Genomic DNA, 21,656 nt, shown 5'->3' with positions numbered 1-21,656 from the left:
GGACTCAGAGACAAACCTCACGACAAATGAAGTATGGAGAGCTCTGATTGAGAAAGGGACCGATGCTCAAAAACACAAAACATTTCCACTTCGGTGGGACAAAAGGTGGCTTACAATGTCTTAAATGCTCCAGGGGTATGCATGTTTTTATGAGGTATGGAGGACTCACCTTCCTCTTCTTGAAGGCCTGTCGGGCCAGGTAGCCTCTGCACGCAGCCTGAAACAGGGTAATGTTGCGTCTGGTCTGGATATCTCTGTGCTCCTCCAGCTTAGGCAAAACACCTGCTCTGAAGAACACCTGCAAACAGACCACTGCTATGAGATAAATGGAAATAAAACAAACTTTCTCACAATGAACATTTCACTGAATTCATAACATTTGGTTAATGACACACCGTTAATAATAATAGTAATAATAATTATAATAAAGTACATTAAAAATTTAATAAAATGAGTATTTGTATGTATATGATTAGTTTATCTTCTCTGCACTTTTTTTATATTTTTAAGTATATTTTATATTTAAACACACATATATAGTATATAAATATACATATACTGTATGTACATAAATTGTCTAGACAAATATATACATATTTATGTAAAATTCATAGTCATAGATTTTCCAATCTGCAGTCACCCTGTCGAAAGTGTGAGGAGTTCCTTTAAACTGCTGCCCATGCTCTGTTTACTGCTAATTTTCCGCTCTGTGGTGGGGGTGTCAAACCGAGTTGGATTAACACTTCAGAACCCTATTCCATTAGGCCATTTAATCAGAGAAATTTGAGGGAAGTGGACCTTTCCAGACGTGCATTCATCAAACTCTGTGGACATGGTCTAATTGCATTAGCATTCTATTAGTTTTAAAGATGGATTAATCTAGATGAACAAAATCCTAATTAAAAAGGCACCGGATTCATGGTGTACCTGAGCCTGTGCTGGAAAGAAGTGCTGCTTTGGGAAATTGGTTTGATATATATAGTGGCGTACAGTGGTGTTCTGAAATTAGGAGTTTTTTAAAATGTGATTTAAATGTGATTTACGGGTCATTGACAAAAAAAAAAAAAACTTCAAAAAAGGTGTTTTCTAAAAATCTTTTTAAAACTGATGTAATGCATATTTTTGAGTCATGAACAATGCGTTTAAACATGTTTCAGTTGTTAAATAACATTCCAACGTATTTAAATAATTTTTTTTACTGTTTTTATGCAAGGCAGTCCAACCAAATAGTTGTATGTATATACTGTAGTTGTACCACCTGACATGAAAAGTGTACCTACCCATACTTGAAATTAGCCGTTTTTTACCAGTGTTTGAGAGAGATTCTCTGCCACAAGGATCAGTTGGGGTCCTCTGGATGATGCATTATGTTTACTGTTATTGCCTTGTCAAGTAAGGGATAATGTACATCCAGCTGGTTGTTACCTCAGAATAAACCCCGACAGGGCGATCAGGACCCCGACATGAAACAGGGGGTCTTGCATCAGCCTGAAAGGGTTTATTCTGAGATAACAACTGGCTAGATGTACATTATCCCGCTTATTACACAGCTACTTGCCACACAAGTAAATAATTAGACACAAAATATTGATCCGAGTCTAAATATTTTATTAGGTCTTTAAACGCAAATCTTCTGTGGAGAGAGTAGTTGCTAGTGCGGCAAGTTCAAACTAGACAGACATTTAAGGGATACGGTACAGTCATACCACTTATTACACAGCATTTCTCAACATAAATAATTATGGGATAAGAGATACTGATTTGAGATGAAACCGTTTTAAAATCGTACATGTTTGTTCCCTTATAATCCAACAGTGTACAAAACAATAGTCGCAAAATGGCAGCCACAGCTTTTGTATGAAAGAAGAGAGAGTCCACGATTCTGGTACTTCAGTTACCTGGATGAGCCTGTGTTATCTGTTTTCAGCGGTTGTTATCCGGGAATAACATTCCGCTGGATGTGGCGATTAACCAATCAGAATCAAGTATTCCACAGAGCCGTGTAATAATTCATAATAAAATAGCCATGTTTGCACTTGTGCCACCCTGACATACAAATCGCTGGACAAAAGTTTTTCAATGATCTCAACAGCTTTAAAACTATTGATATTTATAAAATGTGTTTATATGAAAGGTTTCAAACCTAAAATGATGCCATAGTATTTAGTTTTAAATTTTTTATTATTAAAATACATTTTTTAAGTAGTTTCTTAGTTTGATAATTTATTCGGAGAGTTGCACCACCTGGCATTTTGGGGGTATATGTATTATTTAAATTGACTAAAAAATTTATTATTATTTTTTATATATATATATATATATATATATATATATATATATATATATATATATATATATATATATATATATATATATATATATATATATATATATATAACATTTTTATTACTATCTCTCTATCTCTAGATAGAGAGAGCGAGAAAAAAGGGAGGATGAGAGTCCACTGCTGCAATTACTACTCATCTCAGGGAATGGCAACAAATGCCTCTTGATTGAGCCTTTATCTGGAGCTGCTCTGCGGTATAATCTTCCTTTTCACATCAAAGGCAGCCAGAGCCTTTCAGTGATGTAGAGCCTCAGTTATTGTTATTATAGGAGGCAATCTATCAGAGCTCCAAGCATCAGATCATAGGGGAGAATGGAGTGTTATGAAATGATTTCATATTCATGTAAAGTTTGAGAGCTTTCAGACCCCATGGCATTCGCTACCAACCCAACGGTACCACAAATAAAAATAAAGGACAATATGTTTACCCGAAACGCTTCTTACAACCCTTTACAACCTCGCAAATTAGAACATCAGGGCTGAGCTACCTACTGGGCAGCCAATACACACACACACACACACTTATCTGCTTTCAGGCAGGTGTAATATCAGAGTGGGACCTCTCCACCTCAGGAGAGTAGCAAAGGAAAATTGAGTTTCATTTCTCAATGTCAGAGAAGATGTGCTGGAAAAAAGGCCTGATATCACCCGAACGAGAACTTCATTCATGGTCCTCTCGAGTCAAACGTAAGATTATGTGGAGATGCTAAAAGACTCACAAGTACATTATCCACAGCATCACAGAGCATGTGTGAAACACTATTTTAATGAATTACATCATCCTAAGAGACTCCGTTGGATGTGTTCATTTGAAGAACATGAAGATATTGTGTTAGTAGAAATGTCTGTTGCGTGCAGCTTCTTATTAGCCACGTTGCCCCTTGACATTCACCAAGCAGGCCTGTGATTCGCCAGTCTTTTCCACACAAAAGCACCAAAGGTCAGCATGACGGAAAGGTCTTTTCATGGGGTCATATGGCAGTGCTTTCCATGGAGACCAAGAGAATGAAATTCCTCACGAAGACATGGGGAAACAAATGGTAATGGAGGAGTGCAAAGAGAGGACCTTGTGTCTAAGTCTGTGGGGGAGTTTGTGATTTAGACGAATGTATTGTACTAGGGTGGCAACTGAACAATGACTGTGTTCAATAAGCAGCGATGGGAGTTCATGATTGGTTAGGATCTTGTTCACATCTACACTGGCTTCAAAAAGTATTTGGACACACAAGACACACTTGAAAATGTCTGTATGTCACTGCATTAGATACAAAACATCTGTAACCAAAAAGTGACATCTGTAAACAAATAAAAGCAGAGGATTTCTCCAAACTATATTTAATATTCTTTTGCTTGTTTTTCTTTACTTCAATATTTTTATGTAGGTTTTAAAAATAAAAAAATAACAAAATGGGGGCACTTTATATCAGAACCACCACTCAGCTGCTACATATAAAGTGTCATATATCAGTGTTGTAGTCGCAATGTCGAGTCCGAGTGGAGTCTCGAGTCCCCAGTGTTCAAGTCCGAGTCACCATAGAAGAGTCCGAGTCGAGTCACCATTACCTGAGTTCGAGTCCGAGTCGAGTTTCGAGTCCCCAGTGTTCGAGTCCGAGTCGAGTCACCATTACCTGAGTTCGAGTCCGAGTCGAGTTTCGAGTCCCCAGTGTTCGAGTCCGAGTCGAGTCACCATTACCTGAGTTCGAGTCCGAGTCGAGTTTCGAGTCCCCAGTGTTCGAGTCCGAGTCGAGTAATCAAGGTTGAGTCTGTGTTATATTTCAAGACTGCCTACATTTCTCCACTCTGGCACCTTTAAAGAGCTGATATAATTGTAAAAGAGGGTCTACATTAAACAAAAATGACACCGCTGTGTTAACAAATAAAACTTTTGATTTCAATAATGTAGGCCTAGGCTATTAGTTGCCTAAATGTTGAAATAAACTTTAACAATGCTGTAGAAGTGCAGTTTATTAATAGTAAATGTTAACTAATGTAGTTAACTAGAGTTTAATTAATGGAACCTTATTGTAAAGTGTTACAGATTTGTTATACACCGATTCAGACGTCTCGTGAATTCATTGTTGGACAGATGGACAGTTGTTTTAACCATTCCATTAAAGTGAGTCGGTTCAAAGGAGTCATTAGTTCGCGAATCGGACGTGTCATTAATGGACGTGTAGCCTACGGCACGCCTTGTGTGATTATCTCGGCAGTTTAGGACATCGCACAAGATTTGTGTCAACACAGAAAACATTTCATCACTGGATAGTTTTTTTTTTTTTTTCGTTTATTGAAATTGTTGTTTATGTCAGCTGAATGTGTGGAACGCTTTTCAGAGAAGATAAGGCAAACGTTTTTTTTTTTTTAGAACAATTCACACCCCACGGTAATTCAGGAGAAAAAAATCTCCGAATGCTCCACGTGAAACTTCATTCTTTCGACCTTTTACTATCGTGTCTTGATTTTGATTAATATGCGCGAGGGAGAGGGAGGAAGACAGCGCTCGTGTTGTTTGAAGATGGTGAGTGCGCTCGCGGCCGGGGCTTTCTCTCTGCTCGTTCTATGCGGGAAAAAAGAGATCCCGGCCGGTCTTGGAGCCCGAAACAGCAAAAGTGTAACATCTTAAATCAAAATTTTATAACCTATTTGGTCAGAACTTCATCCAACGTCATTCATTTGATGAATGCTCAAGTCCGATTTTATATATCCTCGAGTCCGAGTCCGAGTCCAAGCACGAGTCATTAGTCCGCGAGTCCAAGTCAAGTCACGAGTCCAGAGAATAGACTCTCGAGTCGGGCTCGAGTCCAGAGAATAGGGACTCGAGTCCGAGTCCAGGACTCGAGTACTCCATCACTGATATATATATATACTCTCCACAAATATTTAAAATACAAACAAATAAATATATATTAGAAAAAAATATATTTTAATGCATTTTTTAAATGCATTTTATTTTAATATGAAAGATAAAAACAAATAAAAAAAAGGTGCAACTGTAAATCAGAACCACCATCAGTGGTGTGAATCTCTATACTCAAGTAGAATTCTAAAATTATGGCTGTCAAGTAATCAGTTTTTCTCTATTCCCATTTATGTAATCTGCTATTTATCAGAATGTGATTATTTGGCTCTCTCTCAAGGCTGCTGTTCTTTGTCTGAAAGCACAATATCTTGCTGTGCTGATTGGTGTTTGTAGTGAGTTATCGGCGAGCACCAAGCCAGAGTAAACCAAACAAAGCAAGCCGGTGCCTCGCCAGAATCAATCTTTCGTCTACAGAAGATGCACAAAAGGATTTCTGCTTTAATCATTTGAAGTATAGGGGAGACCCAGAGTGCAACCTTCCAGGAGAGTTCATACAATCTCAGAAAACCTCACAATAATTGTCTTCCATGCTCCAACATGCCCGCCAATGAGGCCTGCCAATGGTGCCAGCCATGTCCCATCTGCAGTTAAGCATTGTGGGTACAGCATCGGCCCAGAGCAGAGAGTGCTTTTTCGACAGGAGAGGAGGAGATGAGTCTTTTTGGCCAAAGCCCACCCTGCCAAACTTTCCGTCCAGATGTGAGCACAGCGGCAGAGCGGATTAAAGTCGGTCTGTGTCTAAGAGGTGTAGAAGAAGCGAACGTTTCGGCAATCTAAATGGAAATCATGCCATCTGTTTGGAACTGATCCTCGTGACTCAGGCCGAATCTGTATGCCACAAACTGACTCAATGCACTGATCCATAACATAGAGGGACTGAAAAAGTGAAGTAATTTTTTTAGATGATTATGATTGACAAAAACAACACTGTCAATTTATAACCCTGATATTGTAAAAGTAATTAATTTACTAATTTAGATTAAAAGCAGTTCAGCATGAACTCACCGATTGTCCAGGACTCCCATGAATGCTCCCATTTTAATCAATGAATGAAATTCTCAATAAATCTTGCTGTATTGGCTACAGTGGGAGCATTCCAGTTTTGTTGACTCGCTTGCAGGACATTTTTGGGTGCTACAATGCAAAAGAGCAGCCCAAAATCTAGCAAACTTAAAATGAATTCAAAATTTCTAAAAACTTTTTGCTTCAGTTCTGAAGGCTCATTATTTTAGGTCACGTTTCCTCGGTGCTCATTTTTCTGTTGTACCGCGAACAAAAGTGAAAACACGCACCGATAGATCAGGCTTAAACGCACTCAAATTAGCTCAATGTTTCAACAGCATTAGTGCACTCAACAGACATGTCTATGATTAGTTACAATTGTCAGCCGCTTCAAAACGAGTTGTAACTGGATGCATCAGGAATAGACCTACATGGAATGTCTATCATCACTTTTCTGAAATCGCAATTTTTCACATACTTTTTTTGGACTATTTGTGAAGCCTATCGGTTATTTGCCTTTCGATCTGGGGCGTTTCCTCTGAGGATGCATGAGAGTCAGTACCTCCTCAAAAAGCTGAATGAAAAAATCCACAGTACAAAAATAAAACAATGCATATATTATGAAATATGCCATTAAATTAAATTTATCCCATAATTTACTCACCCTCAAGGTGTATATGTATATTATTTTCTTCTTTCAGCCAAACACAGTCAGAGTTATATTAAAAAAATATCCTGGCTCTTCCAAGCTTTATCATGAGAGTGAATAGTACTATTTTTTTGAAGCCCAAAAAAGCACATCCATCCATCATAAAAAGTAATCCATATGGCTCCAGGGGGTTAATAAAGGCCTTCTGAAGCGAAGCGATGCATTTTTATAAGAAAAATATCCATATTTATACAAAACACCGGTCATGAATTAGAAGACTAAAACGAGAATTTTTACAGAGAAATGTCGGATGAGCTTCAGTTTGTTGCCAAGCCCTATTTATTTGAACCGCGAAAGGCGTCTACTCTCACCTAAGCTTATGCTACTCCTACGCCGGGTCAGAGTTCAATCTTTGGCCGGAACTCGACTAGTGTATGGCCGTAACCTGAAACCAGTGATTATAGTTATAAATATGGATATTTTTCTAACAAAAAAGCAGCGCTTCGCTTCAAAAAGCCTGGATGCACTTTTTTGGGCTTCAAAAAAATGGTACCATTCACTCCCATTATAAAACTTGGAAGAGCAAGGATATTTTTAAATATAACTCCAATTGTGTTTGGCTGAAAGAAGAAAGTCAATTACACCTAGGATGGCTTGTGGGTGAGTAAATTATAGGATAATTTTAATTTTGGGGTGAACTAACACTTTAAAGGGGAACTCCGGTCAATTTTAACATTGAGCTCATTTTTTTGTAAATTTGGAGTGCTGTCAGTACAGAGAACAACGACAAAAATCGGTGTTGCCTACACCGTGTTATCCTCTTTTTAAAATTTGCACCCTGTTGACTTCAATGGGGCAAGTTTTAAACCTGCTTTTAGCCTCTTAACATCCTTGATGTGTCATTACAAGTGCACAGCCATGTTAGATGATTCCTTCAGAGTGAACACGGTGAATCTGACTGCAGTTTAGTTACCTATGATCACGCGCGTGAACTCGACAATCGATTACTGTGGACTTCGACCGAAAACAGGATGTAAATACAGGTATGTGCGCTGGCTGAATTAACATCATTTTTATTCATATCTTTCACACCTACTGCAGTCAGATTCACCCGTGTTCACTCTGAAGGAATCATCTAACATGGCTGTGCACTTGTAATGACACATCAAGGTTTATTTATTCATCCTAAAAACATCACATCAAGTTTATTTATTCATCCTAAAAATGTGTCAACATTTAGTGTAAATGGAACATGAATTTATTTTATAAAAAAATAAAAAACAATTGTGAGAACAAATGTCTCATCATTTCAGAACACCACTGTACACCACTGCATTTGACGGCAGAAACGTAAATTACATAAAAACTCTGTTGGCCAGAGTGAATAGAATAGATTGAGTAATGCAGGTAATGAGCCTTTTCTGGGTCTAATATCGCTAACTACATTATTGTTTTTAACATTTAGTTTAGAGGGTGAATGTAAGTATTACTTACTCTGCTCAAGCCCATGTGATAGCTGCTTTTTTCCAGCTCAAGGGACTCCAGTAGCTCTTCGACAGCCTGAAACGCAAAGAGAGACACAGACACATGTATAAAACAGTGAGACAGGCATAAAGATCTAGTGTGCCATCCACTTCAGGGCACCAAGAGGACAGTATGCTGACTGGGGTGCTCTTTCTGTCGAAAAGCTAACCCAGCTTGGGGAAACTGGGTCATAAACAACTGTCTTAATGTCTGACCTCTCTCTTCTACTCACCCATGAGTGCTTTCTTCCTGACAGGATGTCAGGCAAACAACAACAGGGCAGGGGATTAAAAAAAATCTCGGTGGACTGATGACTAATGGATAGAGTTTGAGCTAAGACCACAGGGATGTATTGAGTGCTCTCTGCAGGGGCACAGGGGCCGACTGGTGAACAGGTTCAGTGAGAGACCAGCAAAAGGCCAAGCCTCAGACTGAACAGCTGCAGATGGATCACAGGTCTAAAGGGGAATCTGCTAATGTTTGTTTACCACAGCGAGACCTCGGTAAAAAACAATGCAAACAAAGATCGTTCTGCTGAGATGCATTTATTTGAGCCAGTAACATGTTTGTACACTAAAAAGTATAAACTACTATCTGTGGAATAGACAGATATATAATATACATAGAGTCTCAGTCAAAAGTTTGGACATGCTTATTCATTATTAGTTACTATTTTCCATAGTCTTTACTATATAAATGAAATATAGATTAAACCGTATTAAAGTTATTCAGTCAAGAGCAGTTAGTGATTTTTTGCAGTTTTGTTGTTTGATTAAAGTCCAACTGAAATCAAAATGTACCCTATTTACTTTGTTAGCGCATATTACTAGTCTTGTGGTGAACAATTAATCCGTGCAAGTTAAAACACAGAAAAAATTTGTTTGCCGTCGTAATCTTTAATCAAAGTCTGAAAAGTTACTTCCGGTCTGGAATGGCGTCCCTTCTCTGATGACGTAGGTTTGAGGACTTGGGTTGGGAAACCCTTAACCACTCCCCTCAAATCATTAGTCTGTAATGAGCGAGAGATGGAGAGGAGGAGCGCTAGAGTAAAACCCTGCCCTCTGTTCAATATTCCGTTTCGCTGGGAAATACGTCACAACACTGGAGAAAAGTCGTTTGCAACTTCCGGTTCACGCGGACTTTAACATTAAAAACATAGACAGCAGCAAGACTATTAGGCTGTTGTCACTTTAAAACATAGTATCAGTATACTGGATCCATGAATTGTTACACATGCATTTTCTCAACTATTTGCACTCACTTGAGACATAACCGTTTATGTTTACTAGGATACTCGGCAAGACTGGCATTTTGACAATGTTGTGTGAAATTATGTTAATTTCGTTCAAGCACAAGACGACATGATAGAGAACTCAATTCAGTTATTTGTGCGCTGTCTGAGAAGCGGCTTTCTGGACACACGCTTCAGATGCGTGCGCACACAAAACTTCACACACAGCGTGCAAGTATTGAATTGAGTATTATTTCGCGTCTTTGTGTGCTTGAATGTGTAAATTGGCCAGGTTTAAAAACACCTGCAAATGATAAACATTTATGATGTAGCACTGGCCCAATCGGGACAGGGACCGTTCCGTCAACTCTTGGCCATTGGGCAGTCGTTATTGTCGAGCCCTGCATTTATATATAGCGCGTCAATTCTCTTTACGCGGCATGTGTAAGCCTCTCCCTTTCTCTCACGTTGAGTGAAAGTGTGTGGCCTCTCCCTTTCTCTCACGTTGAGTGAAAGTGTGTGAGAGAAAGCGACACAGGGTGCTCTCAGCCAAGCGACAGTGTATAAAGCTCAGCAGGCAATAAATTATACCTGCGCTAAACTTATTTTTTGCCTCTAACTCAATCACATGTGAGTGAAATTGTACAATTTACTAGCCATTAGCTAATAAATTAAAGACCTTTTTTAGTCACATAGAGTGAAACATGGTCGCATACCTGAGTGATTTACTAACATTGTTGAGAGTTGCATATAATTACAAATACATACAGTACACACACACACATATATACAGTGCTGTGCAAAAGTCTAAGGCATGTTAGTATTTTCACCCCCCAAAAATGGTTTTAAGCCAGTTATTTGTATCTTTTGCTGTAGTGTGTCAGTAGGAAATATTTCCAAACATTCATTTTGCCATTAATTGTAATAATCCAGTGAGATTTTTGTATGCACAAGCAGTCAACAGGCGGTGGTCCACACTGAGATCTGATCTCACCATCATCGAGTCCATCTGGGATTACATGAAGAAACAGAAAAAACTGAGACAGACTAAATTCAGAAGAACTGAAGCAACGTCTCTAAGACACTTGAAGAAACTTTCCTGCAAAGCTACAGCACTGTGAAAACTTTTAGGCACTTGTGTAAAAATGCTGTAAAGTGAGGATACTTTAAAAAAATAATGGCATAAATAGATTTGATTTATCAATTAACTTATATTAACTAAATCAAATCAATATTTGGTGTGACCACCCATTGCAATTAAAACAGCTTTTGTCGAGGTACACGGTCTCAGTTTTTTCTGTTTCTTCATGTAATCCCAGATGGACTCGATGATGGTGAGATCAGATCTCCGTGTGGATCATACCGGCTGTTGTCAGTATTCTTGTGCATACAAAAAATTCTCTGGATTATTACAATTAATGACAAAATGAACGTTTGGAAATGTAAACTGATATTTCCTACTAACACACTACAGCAAATGATATAAATAACTGGCTTAAAACAGTTAAAGGGGACATGTTGTTCATTCTTTGTTACTATTTTCCATAGTCTTTACTACTGTATATAAATTAAATATAGATGAAACCGTATTAAAGTTACAAAAGTTTTTTGTGCGCTGTCTGAGAAGCGGCTTTCTGGACACACACTTCAGATGCGTGCGCACACAAAACTTCTCACACAGCGTGCAAGTACTGAATTGAGTTCTACAGTATTTCGCGTCTTTGTGTGCTTGAATGTTTAAATTGGCAAGGCTTAAAAACACCTGCAAATGATAAAACATTTATGATGTAGCACTGGCCCAATCGGGACAGGGACCGTTCCCGTCAACTCTTGGCCATTGGGCAGTCGTTATTGTCGAGCCCTGCATTTATATCTAGCGCATCAGTTCTCTTTACGTGGCATGTGTAAGCCTCTCCCTTTCTCTCACGTTGAGTGAAAGTGTGTGAGAGAAAGCGACACAGGGTGCTCTCAGCCATATTATATATATATATATATATATATGAACACACAGACACAAACATCCACATGGAATTGACATTAAGACATTACAGGTCTCTGAAGACTCAATAGCAGGGTCAGTGATAGGACAGGATGCCACTGATAGAGTCATCACTCTGGGAACTGATTAAAGCCTTTATTGCCCTGTCACCAGAGCAGAGGCGAGATTAAGGGGGAAAAGATGTGTAATATAGCCCATTAATCAACAACACAGCTCTCTGCCCTGAGCACTGTCATAATCAATTACATGGAAGAGCAGCTCATGAAGGAGGAGCCAAACAGCATTCGGAGAAACAACACGCTCACAAACACACAAATAAAAAGGACACTCACCCTTCTCTCATCAGTTACAATGTAGTTCCGCCCATGTTTCTTCGTCAGGTGGGGAGCCAGTACATCAAAACGGCGACGGAACTCAGAAAAGACCAAATGATCGGGATAACCTTGAGGACGGAGGAGAGCCAAATGACAGGAGCGTTACAACAGAAGGACGTGTGAGATTCTAGAAAGCTACAGAGTTTGTGTAGGTTCAGCAGTGAGCAATGATGAGGCCATTGGTCAGTCACTTATCTAAAGAATGTTCTGCTTACTCAGGGATTTGGGATGAAATGTGCCAAAACATTTTCCAATGACATTTTGTTGATTTTTCTAAAGTGCTGAACAAAATAAGTCCATGAACGTCTCCAAAAAAAAAAAAGACATCTAGAACACTAGGCAGTGCCTGACCACATAAGCCCTAGAAAACTTCAAAGGTCAACAAACCCTGGGAGAAAAACACGTAATTCAGAAAAGTCAAGCCTGCATGGTAAATCTGAACTTTCAAATCTTTCCTCTTTTCATAGATTCTTTTCAAAATAAAGGTCACAGATCTATAACAAGGGTCATTCACTGTCTTTATCTTGCATTTATAATGCCTTGCTTTTTAAACTCTAACCTTGGCGGTAGATACGGAGAGCGTCGAGCAGTTTGGAACCGCGGAGCTGTGCCCGGAGCAAGCCCACATCCAGCTGCATGAGGCCGTTGTCACAGCTTTCTCCATGTGCCTCTATCTCCCCAGAGCGAGGAGAGGGTCCCCCTAGCACCTTCACATCCCCAGACAAAGTCTCTGCTTTAGGAAGCAGACAATGCACAAAGTGCACCCTGGACCGCCTCACTGTGTCTATCAGTGCATCCTATAAGAAAACAAACAACATTTATTAAGTTCAGAAACGCTGTTATTGTTTGACCACATTGTAATAAGATTTCATGATGTGAGGACCTGTACTAATGGATCACGATTAGTGGCGGCGATATATATCACCAAGGCCAATATACTGGTTGATATTTAGCTTTCTTTTTTTAATTACTGGCCGAGTAATTATTTCTAATTCGTAAACATTATGTGAAATAAATATACATTTAATTGCAGCATGTGTTACTTACCATCTTTAAATTAAATAGTGTGATGTGATATATCAGCTTTATATCAGCCACCCTGCACTCTAAGATATTGCATCGCCCATCAAAAATATCCATATTGATCTTTTTCTACATATTGTAGTGGTGGTGCTTTAATTAGCGTGCTGAGTTTTAGCTCTAGGGTCTCTTGAGACCACTGCATTCTGTTACTATCAAGGAGGTCTATAATAAGTTGCGCTCTGTCTAGCTCTTTTGAATGCACAAGTATATGGACGTAATTATCATGTTTTAAGTACTCACCACTTGTAGTTTAATCTGGATGCAGAGGGACTTCTTTTTAACAGCGGCCACACCAGTTGTGAAGGTCTTCCTCATGCTTGTGGCCCTGCGCAAGGCCAGCTGTGATCCGCCCTCAAGCCCAGCAATAGAACCTGACAAAACTGTGGCTCCTCCTGAACGCCCCATAAACAAGCTACTGATATTCTTCCTGCAGAGGAAGAACCAGAGTATACACAGGATGAGCTGGATCATTTAACGCCTCCATGTTTGTTTGTTTTTCCAATTTGTATTATTTAAATTATTTTAAAAAAAACAATGAAGAAATATATTGCTATTGGTATACTATTGTACTGTATAAAAAAAATGAGTATAATAATATTAAGAATTTACAGAATAACAATAAAAATACAATACTAATTTATGTCTGTTGAACCTAAACCGTACATTAACATTAAACCGTAGAGCTTTTATTTTAGTGGGAAAATGCAAGAAAACATCAAAGCCTCAGATTTATCACTGACTTATAAATAATTCACATTACAAACTCACAGTGCTTGCAGAGGTGGAGTACATGTATGTAACAACAGGCTTATATTAGTAGTTATTTATTTATCAGGGTCTTACTTCTGAGAGTCCTGCAGTAAAATGGCCGCATTCTGAGAGGCAGGGTTCTGTTTGGCATGGCTCAACCATCCCCGAGCATCATACTCCACCCAGTCAGTCCCATGGCTGTGACCCAACAGGAAGTGATGTACCTTCTCGCTCTTCAGCAACAAGGCAGGGCCTGAGAGATGAGTCGAGCACATGAGGTTACATAAACTTTGCATACATAAACGTACAGAAGTAATGGTATGTTTGTGGTCGGGCATGTGAGAGGTGTATTGTGTTCTGACCTTTGGTCTCTCCATCCACAAGGCTGTAATAACTGAAGAGTCTTTCCAGCAGAGTTTCCTCCGAGCCCCCGGGCTGCATAGCTTCTTCCTCCATCAGCCACAGCAGGCCTCTCGCCTCATCTGTCCTGGCCAGTGTCCTCACCTGAACCACATGGACACAGACGAACATGCAAGAACACTTTGTTAGACTCAAACTGTAGACTGGGGTCTGTATATAAACTGGGGATGAACCCGATTTAAATCCCGGACGAGCCCCCAATTTAGGCTATGAGCCCAATTTCGGGCCAGGGTGTAAATCATTTTCAATGTTTAACCCTGTTAAAGCCTGACATAATAGTCGGAAAAATGTTTTGAAATGGAACAGTATTCAACCTTTAGACAACATGATTTTGTTGAGATTTATATTTGATACATCAGTCTTCTATATAGTATAGATAGTCAGTGAGAATATGGAGCTCATTCTGGGGGAGAAAAAAAGAACCCTCAATTTTATTCAGAGGCCCAAATTGAGCAAAAATATGCAATTTGGTGCAGTTGAAATTCTGATAGCTTGTAATGTAAATCAATGAGACCTTCATAACAGTATAGCAGACTACTTTCATAAAATTAAAAAAATATCAGTTGTCGCTCTATATCTGCCAATAATATGTCTTAGTAAGATGATATTTAAAATGCTTTGTTTTATGATCAAAGCTTTGTCGTTTTAATTGTGGGGGGCAGAACATATAATGCAATGCTTACAATGATGATTGAGAGAGAAAATGTACGTAAAAAAATGTACGTTCCTCAAATGTTTGTTGTTTTTGATGCATGATTTTAACCTTTTTTGTTGTTGTTGTAAAAAAAGAATGTATGGATAATCAAGTACACCTAAGTTGCTTCCAGTAAGTGTTCATCTCGAAATATTACTAACAATATAAGTCATTCTTACGTTTACTTTCTAAAAAAGCAATTTAGATTTCATAGCAGTGTACCACAAACTGAAGATCAGCATTTTTAAAATGTTACTAAAACTAAACGATCGATCAGACAAGAGAAGGCATGTAATATATTGTTTTGATCAAGTTGATCATTTAGAGGCCTTAGAAATTTGTGTTTCAAATATGATACAGCAGGCTTTATCAATGGAATAAAGAAACTTTGTCAACTTTGTCATACATAAACACACTTATGCACACACACAATATACATTTAAAAAGCACCTTCAATCCTTATGAAAACACTACCAACTCATTCTTGTCATTACTCTTGGCAAGGTTACGCCACATTTTTGAATATTCTTTGCCAATGACATTGTTCAAATGAGTCCCACTTATGCACATGCTCAATCTCCCTCAAGAACTTTGTTTACTCACAATTCAAGCCCCTTTCATTCATCCAGGCTGTGCATTGTTTCATTTACTTTTCATTTCATATTTCGATAATGACCTTAAACACAACATTAGTCATTACACGAAAGCAATTACAATCCTTTATACAATAAGAGAGAGGAGGAGAAAACGAGGGGGAAAAAGATGAGCTATTAGTCTTGGGCTCCTCATTAAAGGCTTGTATTAAGTAAGAGCTCCAGGGCAGTCACGCAGGCATTTTTAAACCTTACACTCTGCCTGTCTACTTAAGCAATTAATACCAGTAATGGCTTCTCTCTTGTTCTGCATTACCGCACTGACACTTTGCAGGCTGCCGAATAACTGCGGATGAAACCAGCACAAAAAAGAAATTACGTAGGCTTATGAATATACTCCGAATATGTCTTTGAATATTACTTTTCACACTGATGAGACTGTCTTCACTATGCCTCAGTACTATTTCCATCAGGCACAGACTGGCTAATTAACTCTTCAGGGTTGTTTTAACGAGCGCTTTCACTTTACTTAATTGCTAAAGTGCTCAATTGACAATTTATGAATTTCTCTAACTTTATTAAATTTAAAAAGTTTAAAAGGAAAGATTATATCACTGCACAGGCATGTGTTTGAGTATCTTCTTCAAGTCGCAAAGCTGTAATCGGTGAATGCAACCACTGGGGGCACTCAAAACACTTTACAGTGATACGCAAAGCAGCTTTTCAGAGAAATAAATCACACGCTCATTTGATCTCCATTTGTAAGTTTTTGCAAACTGTCATGTACCACTGAACCATTCTAATCTAAAACCCTTTTTTTAATCTGAGGATGCCTCTACATATCTATTAATTCAATCTTTTAAGTAAAGATGTTTACCTGAGACACTAATGGAAATTGGTTCTAATTTCCAATTTCTAGAAAATGACTAAATAAAATGTCCTATACTGTGTAGCGTTTAGTATAAAGCTGCCAGTGCTGAGAAAAGTAACATGGTACCATGACCACACTACTCTCATACAGGTTCGGTCAAGAATACACACTACAATTAATATACACTACTGTCAATTTAATGCAAAATAGTAAAGACATTTATAATGACATGCATTTTCTATTATTAAAAGGATCCTGAAAAAAAACATCACTCCACAAAAATATTTAGCAGACCTAATTTTAACATGAACATCATTCTACTGTGACTATGCCTTTATTTCATATTGTAGCTCATTTTATGTGCTATATACATTTTACCCAACTACTACACACAAAGAAGAATTGCTGCCAAAACAATAGTTTCCATTGTCAAATAAAAGCTAGAAATAATATCCAAGCTAGAAATATGCATAAAGCCTCATACATGTGTCTGATGCCAATACGCTTCATATTTGACATGACTACTAAGCAATATCCCGACACAGTTTGTGAGAGAGACAATGTCATGAAAAGTGCTTTTCATTAACAAAGATTCTGAACGCTGTGCCTTAAGAAGAGGGAGGGCGCTTCCCACTCATTACCCACCCCCACACATACAGAGAAAAAGAAGATCTCCGGTATCATTAACATCCCAGAAAGGCACGTTCCTGACACGCTGCTCCTGCAACGACTGGATAGATATGACAATATAATAACTTGTCACCATAGATAACAACTTTGAGGTTGAGTTCACACTCAAATGACAAACTAAAGGACACAAAAGTCATCTACTAGAACTTTCAAGCAGTCAAAACGAATTTTCCCCAATGTTGTGGGAGACAAGGGAAAACATCAGTGATTCAAGTCAGTGCCGAGACTGAAAAGAACACATTCTCCAGATAAGGCCCCTTTGGGGACAGGCTGGGATGCACTACAAAAAGCTGAGGAGGTAAGAAGAGATGTGGGGAGGAGAGAGTTGCTTACCAATGCTTGAGTTGAGGTTTGGTCTATAGCTGCTACAGACAGTGATGTACTGGACTCTATGTCATCTAATGCAAGCTCTATGTTCTCCTAAACAAGGATAGAGGGAGTGTTAGTCAGCTATGATTGCAAACTGATTTCAGGTTAAAAGTGTCTATTTTTTGTTCAAGTGTCCAATCATTAGAATTTCTCTTGTTCTATGATTTTACTGCCTTGTGGCAAAAAAAAAAAAAAAAAAAATGCAAGAGGCTTAAAATCAGTATTGATCAAAACTCAAGCATGAAAATTGATCATTTCAAGACTTTTGATTAAAGGTGCTGTAAGCGTTTTGTATGGAATGGCATTCAGACAGCTCACTGAATTCAGTGTCCTGAAATATCAGGCTGGTCTCTGTGAAAAAAAATAAATAAATAATTGGACAGTGACTTTTTTTTATTCATCATTTGATTGGATTTTGAGATGTGGGTGCTGCACTCAAAAATAATGCGAGCTTCCAGTCGATTGTGAAGGGGCAGGGTTTAAACGGACTAAATGATTGGAGAAGTCTGGCATACGTCACCAAAGAGAAGTCCATCATCTTCCCCAAAAAAGTGAGCTATGACATTTTGATTAAAAATTACAAGGTCAAAAATTTAAAAAAATTAAACCTACATGGATGAATCATTCACGATAAAATCTATACCATGCATTTACAAAAATAGATTTATTTTTAGCATAGAATTTTCAGTTCATGACAACTTGAAGTGTGTTGGGAGTTCCAGAACACCTAGTTCCTTACAGCACCTTTATCTCAACGGAAGCTATGATTGGCTCATGAACTTTGAATGTAAATTGATTTTGGTAACAAGGCAAGCAGATTTGATTATGACCGCTTAGACAAACATGTTAATAAAATCAACATTGATTTAACTCAGCTAGTCTCAGCCCAAAGTGTGTAATTTATTTAAGAAGTGTAATTTATTTAAGAAAAAAAAAGGAATAATTTGATAGGTGTAACAGGATGGACTGCTGCACCTCCTTGTAACGCTCCATCTCCTGCACAAAGGTGCGTTCGTGGAAAAGTGTTTGGAGACGCTCCTGGGCGTAGTTGTGGCACAGCTCCTCGAAGGTGGCGCCGCGGTCACGCTTTGCTAACTTTGGGTTCTGGAATCCTGGGGTGTCCACAATAAGCAGAGAGCACAGGGAATGCTGACTCGACTTCAGCGCTCTAAACCAGCACAAACAAACAACAGATACATATTTAATGTAGGCTAGAGTCCTCAAACAATACAGGCTTCTATCTCTTTCACAATTGAACCTGGGATTAAATTGAAACTGTACTGTAGGTAACTTAAAAGCCTATTCCTACTACTAATCTTTATGTTCTTTATATGAAAAGGACATTATTTGGCCTTAAATGTGAAATAGTGTACACCACTAGTGCCACCAAACAAAATTATAATAATGTTTTCATATATATATATATATATATATATATATATATATATATATATATATATATATATATATATATATATATATATATATTTATCATTGATAACACAAATAACAAGCAATCAAGGGACAAATGCTCTTTTAATTTATTTCTATTGTTAAAAATGCTTGTTGTGTAGTACAAAACAATTGAGATAAACCAATTAATATATTATTGAATAAGTTAAGTTATTAAATAATGTCTTATGTTATGTCTTATATGTCATATATATATATATATATATATATATATATATATATATATATATATATATATATATATATATATATATATATATATATATATCTTATATAATGTCTATATATTATATATCTTATATAATGTCTTGTATATTATATTTATTGACCATCTAAAATAGTAGTATACACAATATTATTTCACAAAATATGGTCCTGATAAAACAAACAAACTGTTTGACTGTTTTCAAACAGGTTTCCCCATTTCCCCATCTGCCACTGTTTGGGAAAACACATTACGTTGGTTGAAAATAAACCAGGTGACAAATATGTCTTAGTTAAATTTAGGTTACTTAAAAGTAAATGTATGTCCTGACCATGAGAGGATATAAATGTTACCGGTTAACAAGTGAGATGACCAAAGTAAAGAGCTCAGAGTAGAGCCCAGCAGCCATGGCCTCCAAACACTCCAGAGCTGTGATCTTTGGAGCTGTGAGAGAGATCATCCACACCAGTTTCAGTATTAATACTGCCAAAGCCAGCTAACACAATTCATTTGTATCAGAGGTCTTGTATTGTCAAAGATCTTACCCGAGTTGTCTCCTGTCCCAACATCATCTGGTCCTTGGCGGAATGAGGTGGATCTCTGTAAGGTTCCTTTGGGCTGGTGTTTGAAGATAGCAGACGAGAGCTCTTCGAGGGTGCAACCCAAGAGGTAAGCCGCCTTTTGGGCCCACTCATGACGTGCAAATTGCTTCCGGCCCGCTGTGGGATGCACAGGGATGGTGTAAGTACCATGTCAAATGAAGCAGCACAGATGACTGTGGGGCTCTTATGGTATCTGAGGGAAGCCTTACACAATTTCACTGATTATGTCATTTATGTACAGTTATATAATCTCTAGAATATGGAATTTTAATAAAGATTTATACCAAATTGTAACAACTGTAGCAATTTTAACCAAATACTGAAACTGTCTGGAAGCAGTGGTTTTCAGCTGGTGGGTTACGACCTTAAAAAATGTTGCAGGTTTGTTCAGGCCGTGGACAATAAAATTAAACTAACAGTATGATTATGCTTATTTAGCATATCAATTTTGAAAAAAGGAGAGACTCTTTCCACATATTTTGTCGTCCAGTTAATCTCTGTGGTATTTTTATTCAAATCCATATATTACTTGGTAAACACTTTAATAAATTAAAACCTTAGTGTATATTTTTTACATTAAATATCAATGTTATTCATTTTGCATACCACTGGCCATATACAGCTCATGATAATATTGACAAATATAATTATTTGACAATTTAAACATAAATATCAAATTAACATTTGGATTAATTTAATCAAATAAATATTTGGCTGAATAAATGTAAATAAGTTTGAAAAAAAATGTTTTTGGAACCAAATTTTGACAACCACAGTTGAGAACCACTAACGGTAAAAAAAACCCCTCAGTTTCAGAACTGTCAAAATTGGTCTGATTATGTCTGTGAGTTTAGTGTTTAGACATTACAAATCATTTTAGAAATGTAAAGGATTTTCAAGTGTTTCCAGCAAATATTGCTCCGACTGACCCCAGAGCAAACCACAGAGTTATCCACAAAAAGAGTGACATGCAAGCTGCAGTGAAGTTGCCACAACCAGAGAGAGAGAGAGAGAGAGAGAGAGAGAGAGAGAGAGAGAGAGAGAGAGAGAGAGAGAGAGAGAGAGAGAGAGAGAACAACGCAGGCCTCTGGTGGAATAGATGAATGTCAAAAATAAACAAGAACTGAGAGCGAACAGGCTTTTTATTTGTGTTTGCGTCTTAACAACAGAAAAGCACTGCAGAAATGAAAAGTCTACAACATGGAGAAACATCAGAGCGCCTGAGCTTTAAAAGACAACAAAGTTGCGTTGCTCCCCACCCTCACCCGCACATATTCCCACCAAAGTTTTATCTAAGCTTCAAGACTAAGACATGGTTATAAACCTCTGAAGAAAAGAAACCCAGCAGAGAAATGAAAGTAGAAAGAAAAGAAGACAATAAGAATGCAAATGGAAATGTCTGGCAACCATGATAACAGCATAAAACCACACACGCATACACAAATGAGGTGTTTGCTTGTGCTGATATATAATATTCATGCTCTTTACCTTCATCAGTCTCTGCTTTGTAACAGCATGCAGCATGCAAGTAGAGAAGAGGAGGTTAGAACATGAGACATTCTTCAGTATTGTACAAAAAAGGAACCAAGATGCAATCGTTAGCACACAAACTCTCGCATATACATACATATTATTGGCTCTTCCATGCATTTTCTCGACACATTTCCGCTTTAATTAGTTTTCAATTAGCAATCGGCAGATACATGCTTTCCCTATGTCCGATGCCTATTGCAGATAATGTCTACAGAGTGGCCAGTAGATGATATAATGCATTAGGGCTAGTATTAGACTCAAACAATTAATCATGATTTTCATTTTTATTTTGCAGAAAAATTAGATATAGTTATATATAAACTTCATAGCTTAATAGTTATTATTACTGCATATTCTTGTAAATTTGTATATATTTTATATAAATCT

At 37.8% G+C, this 21,656-nt stretch overlaps 1 protein-coding gene across 19 annotated transcripts in view; it reads right to left on the bottom strand.

Annotated features, from left to right (window-relative positions):
• myo18ab (myosin XVIIIA b) overlaps positions 1-21,656 on the bottom strand; it is a 112,198-nt gene that overhangs the window by 37,522 nt on the left and 53,020 nt on the right. For 14 of the 19 annotated variants that reach the window (XM_084127104.1, XM_084127106.1, XM_084127105.1 and 11 more), the window contains 12 exons: positions 21,225-21,239; positions 19,680-19,853; positions 19,488-19,578; positions 18,432-18,624; positions 17,421-17,507; positions 14,182-14,323; positions 13,913-14,072; positions 13,310-13,496; positions 12,546-12,783; positions 11,945-12,054; positions 8,353-8,418; positions 170-298 (listed from right to left, as the gene is read on the bottom strand). In XM_084127104.1, the coding sequence (XP_083983230.1) occupies positions 170-298; positions 8,353-8,418; positions 11,945-12,054; positions 12,546-12,783; positions 13,310-13,496; positions 13,913-14,072; positions 14,182-14,323; positions 17,421-17,507; positions 18,432-18,624; positions 19,488-19,578; positions 19,680-19,853; positions 21,225-21,239 (1,592 nt within the window). The remainder of the gene's footprint in view (positions 1-169; positions 299-8,352; positions 8,419-11,944; positions 12,055-12,545; positions 12,784-13,309; positions 13,497-13,912; positions 14,073-14,181; positions 14,324-17,420; positions 17,508-18,431; positions 18,625-19,487; positions 19,579-19,679; positions 19,854-21,224; positions 21,240-21,656) is intronic. The other 5 variants (XM_084127107.1, XM_084127113.1, XM_084127111.1 and 2 more) reach the window with 1 other exon arrangement.

The sequence above is a fragment of the Abramis brama genome (assembly GCF_963993115.1).
Source record: "Abramis brama genome assembly, chromosome: 10".
Classification (NCBI taxonomy): Eukaryota; Metazoa; Chordata; class Actinopteri; order Cypriniformes; family Leuciscidae; genus Abramis; species Abramis brama.
This window is presented reverse-complemented; position numbering and strand designations above follow the sequence as displayed.